The sequence below is a fragment of the Cryptomeria japonica genome, chromosome 5, assembly GCF_030272615.1.
Source record: "Cryptomeria japonica chromosome 5, Sugi_1.0, whole genome shotgun sequence".
NCBI classification, from domain to species: Eukaryota; Viridiplantae; Streptophyta; class Pinopsida; order Cupressales; family Cupressaceae; genus Cryptomeria; species Cryptomeria japonica.
Window position 1 is genome coordinate 597,393,853 of NC_081409.1, and position 17,543 is coordinate 597,411,395.

The following is a 17,543-nucleotide window of genomic DNA, read 5'->3' on the forward strand; positions in this document are numbered from 1 at the left end:
AAAGTATGAGCACGAATTTTGAAACAAGAGATCCTCTCAAATCCAGTTCGTCTAACAACATGAAAGCAAATCTAATTTATGAAGAGAATGAGACCATGCGAGCTCCAAAACAACACAAGAACGCACCAACAATGGAACAATGTATTAAGTGCTTGCTTCAAAAACTCTTAGCAACAATCTCTGACAATAGTCTCTCCTCCTTTCAAATGAAGGGGTCACCCCCTTATATAGGCCTCAAGCCACGGTTACATGCAAAACCCTAATTAGGGTTTTCCCTAAAGATTCCCCACTCAAGGTGCAACAAGGTGGGAATCGGCAATTAATAACCCATTATGCCCATGTACAATCAATTTAAAGAGCCTAAAATAGCGCCCACTAGCACATTAAACGTGCCCCATGATGTTGATTATGCTCAAAATATAACTGACACCATCATAAATGCCCATCATTCTCCTAGTGACGGCGACATGCACGAAGAATTTGTCATAAAACCATAATGAGAAGGCCACATGCAAGAAGATTCCCTATCTGATGGTGACATGCATTGACTGGGCCCATGCCTAGTCAATATTCCTTCAGCAATAAGTACGCCACTACTATTCAACCAAAAGACTTTCGTCCAAAAATGGACGACCATTATCTCGTTCATTTATGGCGTATGCTATGAATCTGCCGATGACAGCTTCCAGTTCTTCGATGGAGACACTTGGCACATTTTCAATGTTAAACTCCATCAAGGCAATTTCTTCTTTGCCCCTGGAAAAGAAGCTTTCCCACTCTACCATGACTTCCTGCGTCTTCTTCATTATACCGAAGAACGAAGAAACATTTGCAAAATGTTCCTTAGGGAACGAACCTACGAAGAAGAAGTCGTGCAACTGGGATTTTAGGGAATTCACCGTTATTCCTCCGTCACTGAGTTTCCTCGCAAACAAAGCTTCCATTGCACTAAGGATTTCTTCCTGTATCCATCTGATAGACTCCTTCAAGGTGACAGAGTCAGTGCTGAATTTGTCAAAGGTGTTCCTTCTTGAACAAATGGCGTAGAACCATTGAGGAAAGTCATAAGCTTCATTTTCTTGGATCACTTTCCCGTCCACCAAAGTTTGCCTTAAAGTCTTCGTCAGAGCCCTGAGTCGCAAATGGTTAAATCTTGGTAAACGTCTACATCCTCCCATAGTCCTTCTGTTGTCTCTAATCTGTTTAGGAGGGCCACGAACTTCGGATGAAGCTGAGCTAGATCCTCAATGAATTTTCCTGCCTCAGCATAAATATCCTCTACCCATTCCCTGGAATTTTGCGCCATTGCTCTAATAAGTCTACATCATCAACCACTTCCTTGGGAAGGGAGGGAGGAGGAGTGAATGAAGGACCTGCTTCCCTGAGGGGTCTTTTGAAACTCCTGACATATTCGCATAGGACTCTGTTTTCCTCCCTCAGCCGCTTACATTTTGCTTTTGATTTCAGCAACTTCTCCTTTATGGCTAAGGAGGAATCTTCAAAGTCTCCCACTACTTGACCGGTGGAAGCATGGCCAAGATCAACTTGTCTGATGACGTAATCCTCCTGTCTAATCTCACTCCTATCTTTATCCACTGCAGGTTCAGCAATGTGCAAGGTCCGGGATCCAAATTCTTCCCTAACCACCTTGAAAAACTTCCGGGGAGCCTTTCTTTCTACTGGCCGATCCATCCTCCTCAATAATTCTTCTAACTCCTAAGTAGGATTGATTCCTCCTTCTGCTTCATTCCCCAACCTGCCTATCAACCAGTCTGGAGCGGGGATGGAATGGTTATGATCTTCTACATGCTCTTGTTCTTGACATTCTTCCTCCATTTCACCAGGGATAGTCTCCAGGAATCCATCCTGGCAAGCCTCTTCCTGGTGCGGAGGACTTTCTTGCCTCTGACTCCTCGATCGAAGGTGGCCTTGTGAAGCATTGATGCTGAGTATATCGGGTGCTGGAACGTTCCCTGGAAGTGGACCTATGGAATGTGGAAACATCTCCACTTCCTGTATGCTCGAGGAACTAACTGGTGAATGCTCCCTTTCTGTCCTTACTCTCTTTCGTGGAGGTTCCTCTTGTTGGGCTTCCTGTTGAACCTTGTGTGGGATTTCTTGTTGGATATCCTTCTTCTTTGTTGCCCTTGGCCTCTGTGGGCCAATTTTCCCTTTGTCCACCCGGGCTTCCCTTCTTGCCTGAACCTGTGAAGAGCTTTCAGTTGCCTCACTGTGGGAGTCCAGACTTCCCATTAGTTGGTATGTTAGATGAACATTTTCTTCCACCAACTTTCTTGTCTGCCTATCAATCCAGTACTTAGTGAATTTCAGCACTGGTCTACCTAGGATACTCAAATCATCTACCTCAGGCTCTGACCAATCTGGCAACTGGATAGGTTGATCCTTTACTTTCTCGAATTCAGGTTATGTCAAATCTGCATCTTCCTTCACCTAATCTGGCACTTGATAAATTTCACTTATTCTGATGGTGTCGAGGGGCAATCTGGAATGCATTCTTCGGACCTCAAGGTCATCCTCGACACTTGCCCAGTAATCCTCCAAGTGAAACCTGTGTATGAATTTGACACCGGCAACCTTCCTAATTTGGCTGTAAGGATCATATTGGGTCCTGGATGTATAAAATGATAGGCGATAGAACGCCAATTCCCCTGTTGCACTTTCAACGGCTTCCAAACCTGGGCATATTTCCATGAAGTCACCCAAGACAACTGGAAATTCAATTGATTGCTTCTTCTTCTTCTTCTGCAGCTGATCATAGGCAGCTAACTGCCTCATGAGGTCAAGCAATACAAGCTTGTCTGACGGATATCTGGGTAATTTGTATGACTGGAAGGAGAATCCTTGCGTCCTGATGTATGTGAACTTAGGAAATTGCAAGAACGCAGCTCCATACTTCTGGACCAAGGCACTTGCTTGTGGTGACAACCTCACGTGCAACTTATTCTGCATAAGTCGCACCAAGTACATGGTGAAAGTGTCATTCACCAGCCTGTAAGAACTAACACTGGAGAGATGCAGTTGGGGATAACACTCAGGTACTTTTAACTGAGTTGGTCTGCAGCCCATGATTCCTCTTGCTAGCAGCCCATCGAATCCTCCCCTTCATGCAAGCATATCGAACAGGTAGGAGCTCATAAAAAAGGACTGGGACCTTTTCTCTTTTAGGTTCTTCAATTGTTCATGCAAGTAGTGACTGATCAATCTAGCCCAGTCGATCAGCGTATTTGAATTCATGATCTCGCCTATGTAGAAGAACATCCAGGCCTCAAAGTTCACCGAATGTGGGCATCCCATTGCTCTGCTTAGCATTTTTATCAAGTCTACATACTCCTGCTTGAACTCGAAGATTGTGAGAGTTTTGGGCATCTTGGAAGCGAGCACTCTAGGTTTTAGCAACCACTGCTTATTGATCAAATCAGCGCACCTGGCAGGGCCTGCTTCATATACTGCTTGAGCTCCGTTGCTGGTCCTGTACGTCATGGAATAATGTGAAGGGATTCCGAAAGCTTCACCAATTGACTTTGGAGTCAATGTTGCCAGTAACTTGCCATCTGGCGTTGAGATTGTTTTTCGCTCCAGATTATAATGTGTTGCACATTCCAAGACCAGGTCTGGGTATTGAATAGCAGGAGGAAAACCAGCTGTTGCAACTATTCCACTTCTCACAATTCTGACAGCTGTCGAGGATGGATTGTGCCCTGCATTCGGATCTTGAATGCAACTAAGTTAAATGTGCCTAGGTTGGTATCGCCGATTTCATCCCATCTTGAATTCAACCAAGAATGAGGAAGAAAACTTTTCATTTCAGCCTTGATCAATGCCTGCCTGGAGATAGTCGCTGCCTTTTTTGATTCCGCCATCCTGGAAGCACCTTGGAAATGATGAAAACAAAGACTATGTATGAATATTCTTCACTTCTCCACTTCTTCTTTCCTGAATCTTGCATATGAGAAATGAAATGCCTTTCCAAACTTATATAGAATTCTTTGAAATGTCTTGCTAAGTCAGGAGGCATTTAATTAGTAATTGTATTCATGACGCGTCATACTTTCCCCAATCACTACGCCATGCAAACGCAACTTCCCATGCGAATGAGTTCAAATTTAGAACTTTCCTTAAATGCTTCAAGTCATGCGTCATACTTGGAAGATTCCTTCTGCCAACTCATTTATTTCACTCTTTCTAATTTTGGAGGGAATTGGAAGGATTCCCTCAGGGTTTGCTTGATTCCACTTTAATCTAGTTGTCTCTTGCTTTTGAAGGAATTTCCATGTCCTTTTTCAACATCCCTATTTTCTAGGGATCCTCCTAAAATTTAGGAGTCAGGTTCATTGGATGGAGAATTTCATCCCGATTCCGAATCTATAAAATTTTCCATACTCCGTCGAGATTTGAAGTCTAAAAATAGCAAATTCAAAAATTTGCCCAAGGGGAATTTTGCTTTTTATTCCTCCTTGGCTCCTTGGATTCCATGCCTTAGGCAAAATTTCAACTTTTAGCTTGGGCGGAATTTTCACTATGCCAAGGATTCATGGAATTTTCCACCTGTCCTTGCTTGACCCATTTTGGCGCCCAACTGCATACTTGGGCGGAATTTTGCTTGTGTGAAGGATTCATGAATTTTATCCATCCATCCCTAACCTCCTTTGTTCAGCGCCCAACTGCATGTCCTGGCGCAATTTTGACTAGGGGAAGGAATTCATGGAATTGTCCTTCCCTCCTTGGGTATGTCAGTTTGGCGCCCTTCCCCATGTCAGGGCGCAAATCACACTTGGCCAAGGAATTCCATTTTTTCTTTGTTATCCTTGGACATCCCATTTTGGCACCCTCCACCTTCCTTGGGCGGAATTTTCACCAAGAGAAGGATTCATGGAATTCTTCGTGAATCCCTGGGATCTTCATTTTGGCGCCCAAGCCCATACCTAGGCGCAATTGTGACTAGGAGAAGGATTCGTGGAAATTTCCTTCTCTGCTTGCTTCTTCCATTTTGGCGTCCCAATCCATATTTGGGCGCAATTTTCCTCTAGCCGGGGATTCACGGATTTTTCCTCTATCCTTGGCTTCTCCATTTTGGGGCCCAAGTCCACACTTGGGTGCAATTTTCATCTAGCCATGGATTCACGGATTTTTCCTCTATCCTTGGCTTCTCCATTTTGGCCCCCAAGTCCATACTTGGGCGCAATTTTCATCTGGCCATGGATTCACGGATTTTTCCTCTGTCCTTGGCTTCTCCATTTTGGCACCAAGTCCATACTTGGGCACAATTTTCATCTGGCCATGGACTCACGGATTTTTCCTCTGTCCTTGGCTTCTCCATTTTGGCGCCCAAGTGCATACTTGGGCGCAATTTTCATCTGGCCATGGATTCATGGATTTTTTATCATTTAATCTCCCAAACTTAGAATATTTTGACCTCCTGTGACTTTGAAGTGTTTTCCCGAGCTTTCCATTTTAGGAATGGATTTCCAGCACTTGACCCGTTTTTGGCTCTCTTTGTCTACTGTCTGACTTTCCAGAATTAGAAATGTCTGCGAACGTCTGATCCTCGTCGCCTTGTCTGACTGACCCTGCCAGTAATGACTTTCTAAAAATAGAAACCTTCAAGGTGTCAACGTTAGATCCCTAGACAGGGTGCAGGAATGACTTACTATAAATGGAAACTTACTAAAAATAGAAATTACTAAAAATAGTAAGTTTCATTTTTGGCAAAATGACGACATTCTGGGACTCGATAAAATCCCTAAAAAATAGGGACTTTCTAAAAATAGAAAGTTGCTTCATTTGGGCTCAAATTTTACTGGGAGGTCCCTAACAAGAACCCCTAAAATCTAGTACAAAAGGCAGAAACCCTAAAAAAGGACAAAATGAGCCCTAGACTTCATAGAATTCGCTCAACAGAGAAGCAAATCAACTCTAACTGACCCCTGAACAAACATCCGCAAAGCGGAGAGATTGAAGAGATTGCCACCGAAACACACAAAAAGAACAAGACCAAACGACCAAAAGGGGCAAAAGCTAGGGGGCCCCTATCTAGGATGGGGTGATGTGTGATTAGGTCACAACACGTCCTAGTCACTTTTCCTCCAATTGGATTGATCCACCTCAGTAGGACCAGATTCACTGTACCTAATTTATCGGAGGCGGCACAAACTTCGGTGTACCTACCCCTGCTTCCTATTGGTCCTCACTTCTGGAATGTAATTTTCTCATTGGCTAAGGAAGTTTGTTATAACATCCCTAATTAGGGTTTCTATCTGGTAATCCTAGCCATTGGTTCTAAGTCAATCAGAGTCATCTGTTTGTAAAGGGTTCTCTATATAAAGCCATGGCTTCTCATTTGTAAGGGTTAATAGTTAATAGTCGGGGAATAGTTAGAGATAGTCAATAATCAATAGTGGTAGTTCAAGAGCAATTAGCTTTTAGGGTAGAGTAGAAAGAGAAGGCAAAGATTGTTGTCAAGACATTGTTGCAAAAGACATGTAAACTTCATTGAAGAAATGGTGAATTCTATGTGTCGATTCTACAATTTGCATGGTCTCTATACTTCTCAAATTTAATTTCATGTTATTAGATGAATGGAAGAAATTTGCATATCCATACTACTAGCGGTTTGTTGATTGCAAACTTGCCTTGCGTAGTCAACTGGAATCATTCAGCTTAAGCTTAACTTCAATTATTGCTTCTTCATTGATATGCATCAACCTGACGGTGTCTATGCTTGTAGCGGTGATCTAAACATCATAAGCTTTCCTTAGAAGATCGCACTAACCTTGTGGAGATGATCCTAGGATGTCAAAGCAAGACTTAGTTAAAGTTTCATCAAAGGTCATCCATTGCTCCTACATTCTTAGTGTTACAATTAGATCCTCCTCCTTATCCTTTTCCCTTTTTAAAAAATCAAGGATCAGTAAAAAACCCACGTTCCAGTGATATCCAAAGCAAATCAGATGCTCATGTCATCGAATGTAAGTCCCCTTGTGATTCCAACAAAATCACATCATACCGCAAGAGCTTATCCACACGTAGAGAACCTACAATCAGAACCTTGGAGCTACTCCGATTGATCCTTCTGCGAGATCTTCGGCATTCGGGGAAGCTTTGTTCAAGAGAGGATAACATACCTTGGTATTTTGAAACTTTGTAAAACACAATGCCCAAATGGTGATTTGTAAAATTGTCTTATTGCAACAGCCCTCACGTTTTGAAAACAATTTTTTTTCCTAATGGCTCATCCTAATCCTCCACAACCTAAGCCTAGGAAACATGGTCAAAAAGATGAGGCATGGAAATACACTGAAGAATTCCCTGGTAGACAAAGAAATCAAACCAAGTGTATTTTTTGTAAGGAAATTAACCATGGGGGGATAAATAGATTGAAATATCATATTGTTGGCATACATGGTCATGATATTAAGCCTTGTACCGAGGCACCTTCCGAAGCAGTCCGTTTTTGTTACGTCCAATTAGAAAATTTTGAAATACATAAGCAAACAAAAAAAAGACAAAGAGAGGAGTTATGTCATATTGGTTCCCCTCCACCCACATCCGCATCCGCATCCACAGCTGCACCCAAAGGTTGTGTTGGAGAGGGTTCTTCTATGCCTCCCTTTCGTCCTAGTGCTTCTGCTAGTGCTAGTACTTCTATTTCTGCTCCTACTAGTCACACTTTTGGTCCTAGAGTGCGACAATCCAAGATAGACAATTTTTTTGTACCACGCACTACTCTTGGCGCACAGCGCTCGCTTGAGAGCATGTCTTGGAACAAGGAGGTCCATGATGCAGGAAGAAAAGCAATTTGCAAGTTTTGGTACTTCTACAACATTCCATTTATTGCAGCCAGGTACTTTTTTATTTGATTGTTTTAAATTAAAATTTAAAATTTTATGGTTTGAAGTTGAAAATTGAAATTGAATTTGAACTTTTCTTATTTAATCTATTTCAATTTGTGACAGGTCTCCTTATTGGCAAGGCATGATTGATGCAGTAACCATTTGTGGGGCGGGGTTTAAAGCTCCTAGTGATACTGAGTTGAATGGCCCTCTCTTGTTGGAAATGGTGGAAGATACGAAAGTTGACCTAGAGGAGCACCGCCAATCTTGGAGCCACAAGGGTTGCACCATCATGACAAATGGTTGGACTGATAGGAGGAATAGAACACTCCTAAATTTTCTTGTTTCCAGCGGAGGTGATTCATCATTTTACTTCTCTAAATGCATTGTGATTGAAATTGAATAATTTACATTCTAATTTATTGATAATAAATTTGTTTGATTTTCAAGATCCACCATATTTTTGAAGTCCATTGATGCTTCCTCACATGTCAAAAATGCGGCATACTTATGTGAGGCTATTGAGGAAGTTATACATGAGGTGGGGGAAGAAAATGTGGTGCAAGTGGTGACAGATAATGCAGCAAGTTATGTTGCTGCAGGTAAACTTTAAAAGTTTTGTTTGAAGTTTTAACTTTTAACTTTTAAACTTTTAAGTTTTAAACTTTTAAATATTAATGGTAAAATTTCTTGATACTTATCACATCTAATTCTTTAACTAATTTAAAATTATTGCAGGAAAACTTTTGACGGAGAGGCACCCAAAAATCTTTTGGTCTCCATGTGTGGCCCATTGCCTTGACCTCATGCTAGAGGATATAGGTAAGCTTGGATGGGTGAAAGAATGCGTTGAAAGGGCCAAGAATATATGCAAATTCATTTACAATCATGCATTGGTCCTTAGCATTATGAGGCAATACACAAGGGAAAGGGAGTTGGCTCATCCTGATATAACGAGATTTGACTCGAATTTCCTCACGTTGAAATCCTTGATAAAATCAAAGCCATCTTTGAGGCGCATGTTTGTTAGTGAGGAGTGGACTTCCTCATCCTATGCTACGACCACTACAGGGATGGATGTAGCAAATTGCATTTTTGATGAGCCAGGTTTTTGGACCCCTTGTGCAGAGATCGTGCAGGTAATTTTATAAATTTATATGCATACTTTTGTTTTGTTTGCATTGTGCAACTTTGCAATTTTTCTTATTTTCATGAACACTTGTGACTTAACTATTTTTGTTTAACATTATTTGCAAGTCACTGAGCCCCTTGTAGTTCTCCTATGAGTTGTTGATGGGGAGAAGCCCGCTATGGGCTACATATATGAGGGCATGGATAGGGCCAAGGAGGCCATTAGATCTATATATGCTAGAGTTGAGGATAAGTATAGGCCCATTTGGGACATAATTAATAGAAGATGGCATAACCAGCTTCATAGGCCCATCCATGCAGCAGCTTATTACCTCAATCCATCATTTTGTTTCCGTGCTGATTTCAAAGCGGATGAGGAGGTTCTTAGCGGGCTATATTTAGTAGTACAACGGATGGGCACTGATACCACAGCTACACTGCTCGAGATGGATGCATTTAATAATGCAATAGGGGCGATCTTTGCCAGCCAATTGTGCAAAGAGGGTCGGACAAAATTGCAGCGAGGTAGAAAATTCTAAAGTTTATGACTTATGCATTTTAATTTTTCATTTTATAATCTACCTTTAAAGTTGGAAATGAGACTAATGTTTTTTTCTTTTCCTTATCTCAGATAGATGGTGGCAAATGTTTGGGCCTTCAACCCCAAACCTTCAAAAAATTGCCATCCACATATTGAGCCAGCCATGCAACACTTCTGGATATGAGCGCAACTGGAGCATGTTCGAGCACATCCACTCAAAGAGGCAAAATAGATTGTCTATGGAGAGGTTGAATGATCTAGTCTTTGTTCATTACAACCTCTGTCTCAAGACTAGACATATTTTGGACGCTGACTCCTCTCCGATCACTCTAGAGAAAGTCGACCCCAAGTCCGATTGGCTCATTGAGTCCACTGATCTAGTCTTCACTGATGAGGACCTTGAGTGGGTTGACCAAGCAGACAGAGAGGTTGAGGCTGTGGCTATGGCAGAGGAGGCATGATCAGGCACAGCACCTATGGCTACTCAGACTGGCACATCACAAGCAAAGACTATGGCTACCTAGTCATCCAGGACCTACCTTAGACACTTTTCTAGGAGGCAGATAGACGAGGCTAAGCCAGAGCCTAAGCCATAGACTTGTTTTTGTTTACACTTTACAGTTACATATATGTTTGGGAACATTTGAAGTCATGGATTTTATATACATTGGACAACATTTATAACTCTATATATCTATGTTTTCTAATTCCTTCAGCTACAATTTACATTTCTACGCATGTGATGGATGTATGTTTATGTATGTGATCAAATTAGCTTCTATTTGATGATGTTATAGTGTCTTTAAGCTTAATTCAATAATGGGTGTATGAAACAAGTTTTAGATCGTTAAAAATCTCTAAATTTCAAGGGTTTTCTTATTTTGCCGAGTCATTGCCGAGTCCGAGCCGAGTCACGAGCCGAGTCAACCTTACCAAGTCAGAGCCAAGTCTGAGTCTAGGAACTTTGGTTTCAAAGCACATGCCACAAACACGGATTTTGCAAATTTTTCAAAGTTAATTCATGATTTGAAGAAGAATTAAAACATAAAGTTGAGAACTCCATTTTCTAACTCTGGCTTTTATATTTCAATTTTAGATTTCCTTATCCCAAACAAGGATTTGATATTTCAACCTTAGGTATACACATTTCAAACAAGGATCTCACACTTTAAAACAAAGATTTTATATTTTCATTTTAATTTCCCTATTTGAACATAGGATTTCATACTCCAAGTTTAGATTTCATGCTTCAAGTTTCGATTGCAAAGGGGAAACTCGATTTGTTGAAGAATTTTAAGTGAATCATCCCTATTTTCCTTTCCTTTCAAGGTCAAAAAATACGACCTTGACAAGGATTTTTCCTTGTCTAGGCATTGAATTTCATCATTGTTCCACACTAAGCAGCATTTTCCAAATTTTCAATTTTCTTGTCAACTTTCTTGACAACTTTTGCAACATTTTTTTTTTCTGCACTCTGACAACATTTGTCAACATTGGCAATTTGACCTCAATTCTCAATCCTAGCGTTTGTTCATGGATCCTAGATTTGAAATTTGAATTCCTAACTTGATCACACCCTTGGTCTTGAATTTGGACAACTTCCATTCTCATTCCTTGGAACAATTGCACATTATAATCTCAAGTAAGGAATTTTCCTAGTCTAGAAAGTGGATAGCACATTCAGTTCCTATCCCGGATTTGGAATTCTTGACTCAACTTACCCATTTCTGACCTTAAACTTATTGAATTTCTTAACTCAATCTATCCAATTCCAAGGACAAGGTGTTACACTCTAAGTTATTTCAGGGGTTTCTCAACATTCATTCCAGACTGACAAGACATCACCTTCCTTAAGAGCTAGGAGAAAAAATTATTGCCAAGGTATGCAAAACTAAGCAAACGACTAACACTAACAAGCAAAAAAAAGGGGATCCCCATTTGCAATGGGGCGATGTGTGAATTTGTCACAACATGAGGAAAGAGCTATTAGCAGCCTTGTGTTGATACCTAAGGCAACAAAACAAGTGGATAGTGAATTATTTTATTTATAAAAGCCACCTAAAGAGATTTTTTTTTATTGACCAGGAGGAATTATTTAGACTGGCCTGACACCAATGAAGGTCACAAGGAGGACCTCTTCCCCTTCAACATCTTCCACTTAGAACCACTTAATCATCCTTATTCAAATAATAAGCCACAATGGAATTCTTGAGAACCCTATGGCGTTGCCATTTAAGCACAACCCCATTGAACCCTAAAGAGAGTATTGTATACTATCTATAATTGTGCATTATTTCTATATTTTAATGTTTAGGACAGCTTTAGATCTCAAGGAGCTTCCCTTATCATTTGAAGAGAAGCTTACCTCACGTCATGTTCCTATTGGAGTTGTCTCAACACAAATTAAATTCTAGTACACACTATATCAAAATCCTTTCTAAAGTCAATAATTTACCAATATACACAACTCCAATTTCCTGTTTAACTAAGACTTATTAGTGATGCTTTAACAATTATCAAAATTTCATAGTTGTCAGCATACTAGTCATCAGTAGTTAGTAAAAAGAGTGTTCACTGTTAAATAAGAGTATATAAGGTCAAAAAATATATTTGTCTAGCAGTTGGAAACCTTTTAAAGCCATAAGATTACTGCAAGGATCATAAAAAGTGACTCAAAGATATCAAACCTGGCAATCCTTGGACACTAGAGCAACATATAAACAAAGTCAATCCTTACTAGAGAATCAATGCTGGAAAAAGTATTTAAAAACCACGACAATTGGGTGTAATACTCGTAAGCATGCTTAATTCTCACAATAGAAAAGCATATAGACTTTCCAAAAAGAAAGAAGAGGAAATTAATGAAAAAATAAATTTAATGAAATTCTAAATTCTATAAAAGACAAAACATTATTACATGTACAATGCAACAAAACTCTTTGATCAAAGTCAATCACAAAAGAAAAAAATATCAGCTGCATCAATTATGGATTGTTATTTCTGATCTCATAAAACACAACATAGTTACTGAAAATAGAAAAGCTTGTAGGATCAAATTAAAGTTAAACAACAATGTCAAGTTTTGTATTGATGTCACTTCTTCATGTAAGTGGTAACTTTGCATGCAACTTAATTGTTTAGTCTTTGAAATCATGTGGCATCCTGTGTTGAAGATGTTATTTCCTTTGAAATTTCATTTGAATCAGATTGTTGGAATTATTTTGACTCAAAGAAGATGTCATTTATGTGTTTAGATTAGTTGTGAAGCAAGAGCTGTTACTAGTCTTGTGTCCATACCTAAGGTAAAAAGACAGGTGGATAGTTAGTCATTTCGATTATGTAAAACCCCCTAGGGCTAATATTGTATACTATTTATAGTTGTGTATTATATCTATATCTTGGTGTCTAGGGCAGTTTTAGATCTCATGGAGCTTCCCCTTATAATTTGAAGAGAGGTTTACCTCACATAATGTTCCACTCTTAGTTGTCTCAAAAGAGACAACTCAAAAGTAACAGAATATCAAAAGCCTTACTAAAGTCAATAAAGCAACAAAAGATTTGTACTTCAAATATGTACAACTCCAATTTCCACTTTAGATGAGATTTATTAAGTGCTGCTTTAACAGTTACCAAAACTTCATAGTTGTCATTATACTAGCATCAATAGTTAGTGAAAAGGGTGTTCAATATTATATAAGAGCATAAAAAGTCGAAAAATATATTCATCTAGCACTTGCAAATCTTTCAAAACCATAAGCTTTTTGCAAGGATCATAAAAAGTGACTCAAATATATCATACCTAACAAACCCACCAGAGCAACATAGAAAAGAAAGTTAATCCTTACTAGAGAATCAGGGCTGGAAAATGCATTTAGAAGCCAAGACAATTGGGTGCGGTACTCAGGAGCACGCTTAATCCCTGCATCAGAAAAGCATATAGCCTTTCCAAAAAGAATGTAGAAAACATTAATGAGAGAATAAATTGTATAAAATCTAAATTCAATAATAGCAAAGTATTATTGCATGTACATGCAACAAAACTCTTTGGTTAGAGTCTATGGCGAAAGATAAAACCATCAGCTGCATCACTAATGGATTGTTATTACCGAACTCATGAAACACAAAATAGTTACTGAAAGTAGAAATGCTCCTAGGACCTGAAATGCCTTATTTATTCTAATACATGTCAATTATCAGAGCAAATGATCATTTTAATTTGTAAATATTTGTATATTTAATATGTGGGTGAGTACTATGTCATATATTATGTGTTATATTATGTGAAACAGAAATGTTAATGTCCATAATGTAATGTGATTAATTATTGAGTCAATAGGAAATCATAGGGATTTAAACATACATGAATGTCTAAAATGTAGAGGTTTCTCCAAGGCATAATAACCTATTGCCCCACAAGATTTGGGGGCAGGGTCAGTGGGAGACAACAGGACATGCTTCTAGTACAGGGGTACTTTTGGGCCATTTTTGGGGGGAAGGTAGGAGATGGCTATTAAAAAATAGGAATTTTTTTTAAAATATAGAGAAATTTCAAATATTCATATCATGACATCGATAAAACATTCATCATGGACATCATAGTAGCTTAATACATAACATTAGATTTGAATTGAGATTTCAGATGACAATTGGCAAACAATTCAGAACTTTAGACTACAGTTCATAATAATTGATGGTTGATTACACGAGGGACTGTCAATGTGCAATCTAAAATCATATACAGAACTTAAGATTATCATGTATAACAAACAAAGATCAGTTTGAAGAAAGTGTGCCTCTCCTATCTTGATGAGGACTTTTTGTTCCAAAACCAAAACATTCACAATATCTTAGATATACGATACATTTCTTAAAGGACCAATTTTAGGATTTATCATTAACACCATCTAATAAAGGAATTCTCTTGTTTCTATCAACTCTCTTCAACATATTTCAAACTGTATTCTGTTAAGAAAATTGGATCAGAAGATACTAATATATAAATATATTATGTATAGTTGATATTCGCTGATCAATGCAATTGCAGTTGTGATTAATTGATTGACCAACGAAGATCAACTATATATATAAGTTGAATCGATGTAAATGTCAACAGTCACGTCTTTTGAATACCGACTATTTCCTAACAAACGACATAATAATAATATAGTCGCTGTTTTATAACCTGTCGGCATTAACTAATTGTAATAGGACTGTCACGATAGTTATCGTGACTGTTATACATGAACAGTCACGATAATACCGTGACTGTTTATGTATAACAATCACGATAGTATCGTGATACATAGTTAACTTATGAATTGTAGATTATACCATTCGATTAATATTTAGTGTTTTATATATATTATGATATATATATATATATATATATATATATATATATATGTATAACATAATTAATTAATGATTGATATATTATATTAGTATATATATATATATATATAGTTTTACGTCATTTTCGTAAACACGAACGAACATATTTTAACACTCCCTCTTGAGAGAGAGTTTACCAAGTTTGTAGAATTTTCACATCAAAATATATGACTCAATTCAAAATGTCATATCATGATAATTTATCACTTATAACAATATACATATTTGAGATGTCCAGACCAATCCGGCTCAACCCCTTTCGGGAGTCTATCTTAAATAATTGTTAAACAAGTGATGATTTTGGTAACAAGATGTCCGGACCAATCCGGCTCAACCCCTTTCGGGAGTCTATCTTGAGACCTGGTTTCTATTGTCAGGATCGTCACCCTGAAATAGAAACGATAAACAGAAGATCGTCATCTTCGCACAAGTTTGAAATATTTCAAAGATTATATATATATATATATATATATATATATATATATATATATATATATATATATATTTATGAATGAAATGTACATTAGTAGTTCATATTTTGATCAAACCAATTTTGTTCCTGAAGAATTCTATCTTCACCCTTGCAAGGGATTTAGTGAAGATATCAGCATTTTGTTCCTCAGTGCTGATGTAGACTAGTTTAATAATTTTCCTGTCTACCATATCTCTCACATAGTGATATGGAATCTCTATGTGCTTTGACCGATTGTGAAAAACAGGATTTACAGAGAGCTTGATGCAACTCTGATTATCACAATGAATAATGGTAGGTAATAGAGGTTTACCAAATAAGTCAAAAAGTAATTTTCTTGACCATACTGCTTCTCTAGCTCCCATAGATGCAGCCATGTATTCTGCCTCTGTCGAACTCTGAGCTACAGCTGATTGCTTCCGACTAAACCAAGATATTACTGCGGAACCCAAACTGAAACAAACTCCTGTGGTACTCTTCCGATCAGTGGTACTTCCTACCCAATCTGAGTCTGAATAACCTTGAAGTTGAATTTCAGTCTTGTCATATTTTAGTCCAAGATCACTTGTTCCTTTTAAATATCTCAAGATGTGTTTAGCTGCCACTAGATGAATATGTTTTGGTTCACACATGAAGTGACTTAGTACATTTGTGGCATAGCAAATGTCAGGACGTGTATTCACCAGATACATGAGGGATCCAGTTATCTGTCTGAAGAGTGTCACATCTGCAGGTTCTGAGTTTTCTGCTTCATCCTTTAATTTCTGAAGATTTGTCTCCATAGGAGTAGCAAGAGGTTTACAATCTACCATACCAAATCTGTTCAGAATATCAGAAATATATTTCTTTTGACTGAGGAGAATATGATCTTTGTTTTGAATAATTTCAAGACCTAGAAAGTAGTGTAGTAGGCCCATATCCTTCATATCAAATTCAGCTACTAGGTCCTTTTTACATTTATCTATTAGATTGTCTTCTCCTGTAATGAGTAAGTCATCAACATAGAGAACAAGGATTATCATGTCTCCTTTTTCAATTTTGAAGTATATATTAGGATCTGCAATATTTTTGGAGTACCCCAATTTGCTCAAATATTGATCTATTCTTTCATACCATGCTCTGGGAGCTTGTTTGAGTCCATAGAGTGCTTTCTTTAACTTGCATACGAATTTATTTTTGTCATGAGTGAGAAATCCTTCTGGTTGTTCAATGTAGACTTCTTCCTCAATCTTACCATTTAGGAATGCAGTTTTGACATCCATTTGATGTACTTTCCATCCTTTAGAGGCTGCAATTGCAAGTATGGTTCTGACAGATGTGTAACGAGCTACTAGAGCGAATGTTTCCTCATAGTCAATGCCTTCTTTCTGTGAAAATCCTCTAGCAACAAATCGGGCTTTATGTTTATCAATACTGCCATCTGGAGCATACTTGATTTTGAATAGCCATTTTGATGATACAACTGACTTATGTTTAGGTCTAGGGACAATATCCCATACATCATTTTTCATGATGGACTGATATTCTTCAACCATTGCTTCTCTCCAGGCTTGTTTTGATAATGCTTTCTCAACACTGACCGGTTCTGATTCTGATAGTTCAGTTAGAAGTGCAGTGTAACATTTTTGCGTTCTAGTTCTTTTGTTTTCTCTGGAGATTTGTGCTGGTTCCATATTGTTTTCTTCAAGCATTTTCCTAGCCCATAATGGTCTCTTTTTGTTGTTTACATTTTCTACACAAGAAGGTTCAGGATCAAGGATTGCGTTTTCGTTATTTGATAGTGTTGAATTCATATTTGAATTGTTATTCTCGCTTTCTTCCTCAAGTGATAAATCTTTCTCAAGATCAAACAAACTGTTGTCTTCATTATTAGTGGATGAGAAGTTTTCTTCAAATTTGACATCTCTGCTTATTTCTACTGATTTTTGATTAGGGATATAGATTCGATATCCTTTAGAGTCTTCACTGTAGCCTAGAAAAATACCTTTCTTACCAGAAGGTTCTAATTTGGTTCTTTTCTCTTTTGGTACATGTATATATACTGGACATCCAAATACTCTTAAATGACTGAGATCAGGTTTAACTCCTGTAAATACTTCTTCTGGTGTGGTATTTTCAAGTATTGCATGTGGACATCTGTTTTGAATATAAACTGCAG

General features: G+C 38.2%; 1 protein-coding gene across 5 annotated transcripts in view; it reads right to left on the minus strand.

Annotated features, from left to right (window-relative positions):
• LOC131068759 (uncharacterized) overlaps window positions 1-17,543 on the minus strand; it is a 298,614-nt gene that overhangs the window by 192,252 nt on the left and 88,819 nt on the right. For all 5 annotated transcript variants that reach the window (XM_058004016.2, XM_058004015.2, XM_058004019.2 and 2 more), the window contains exon 3: window positions 13,368-13,463. In XM_058004016.2, the coding sequence (XP_057859999.1) occupies window positions 13,368-13,463 (96 nt within the window). The remainder of the gene's footprint in view (window positions 1-13,367; window positions 13,464-17,543) is intronic.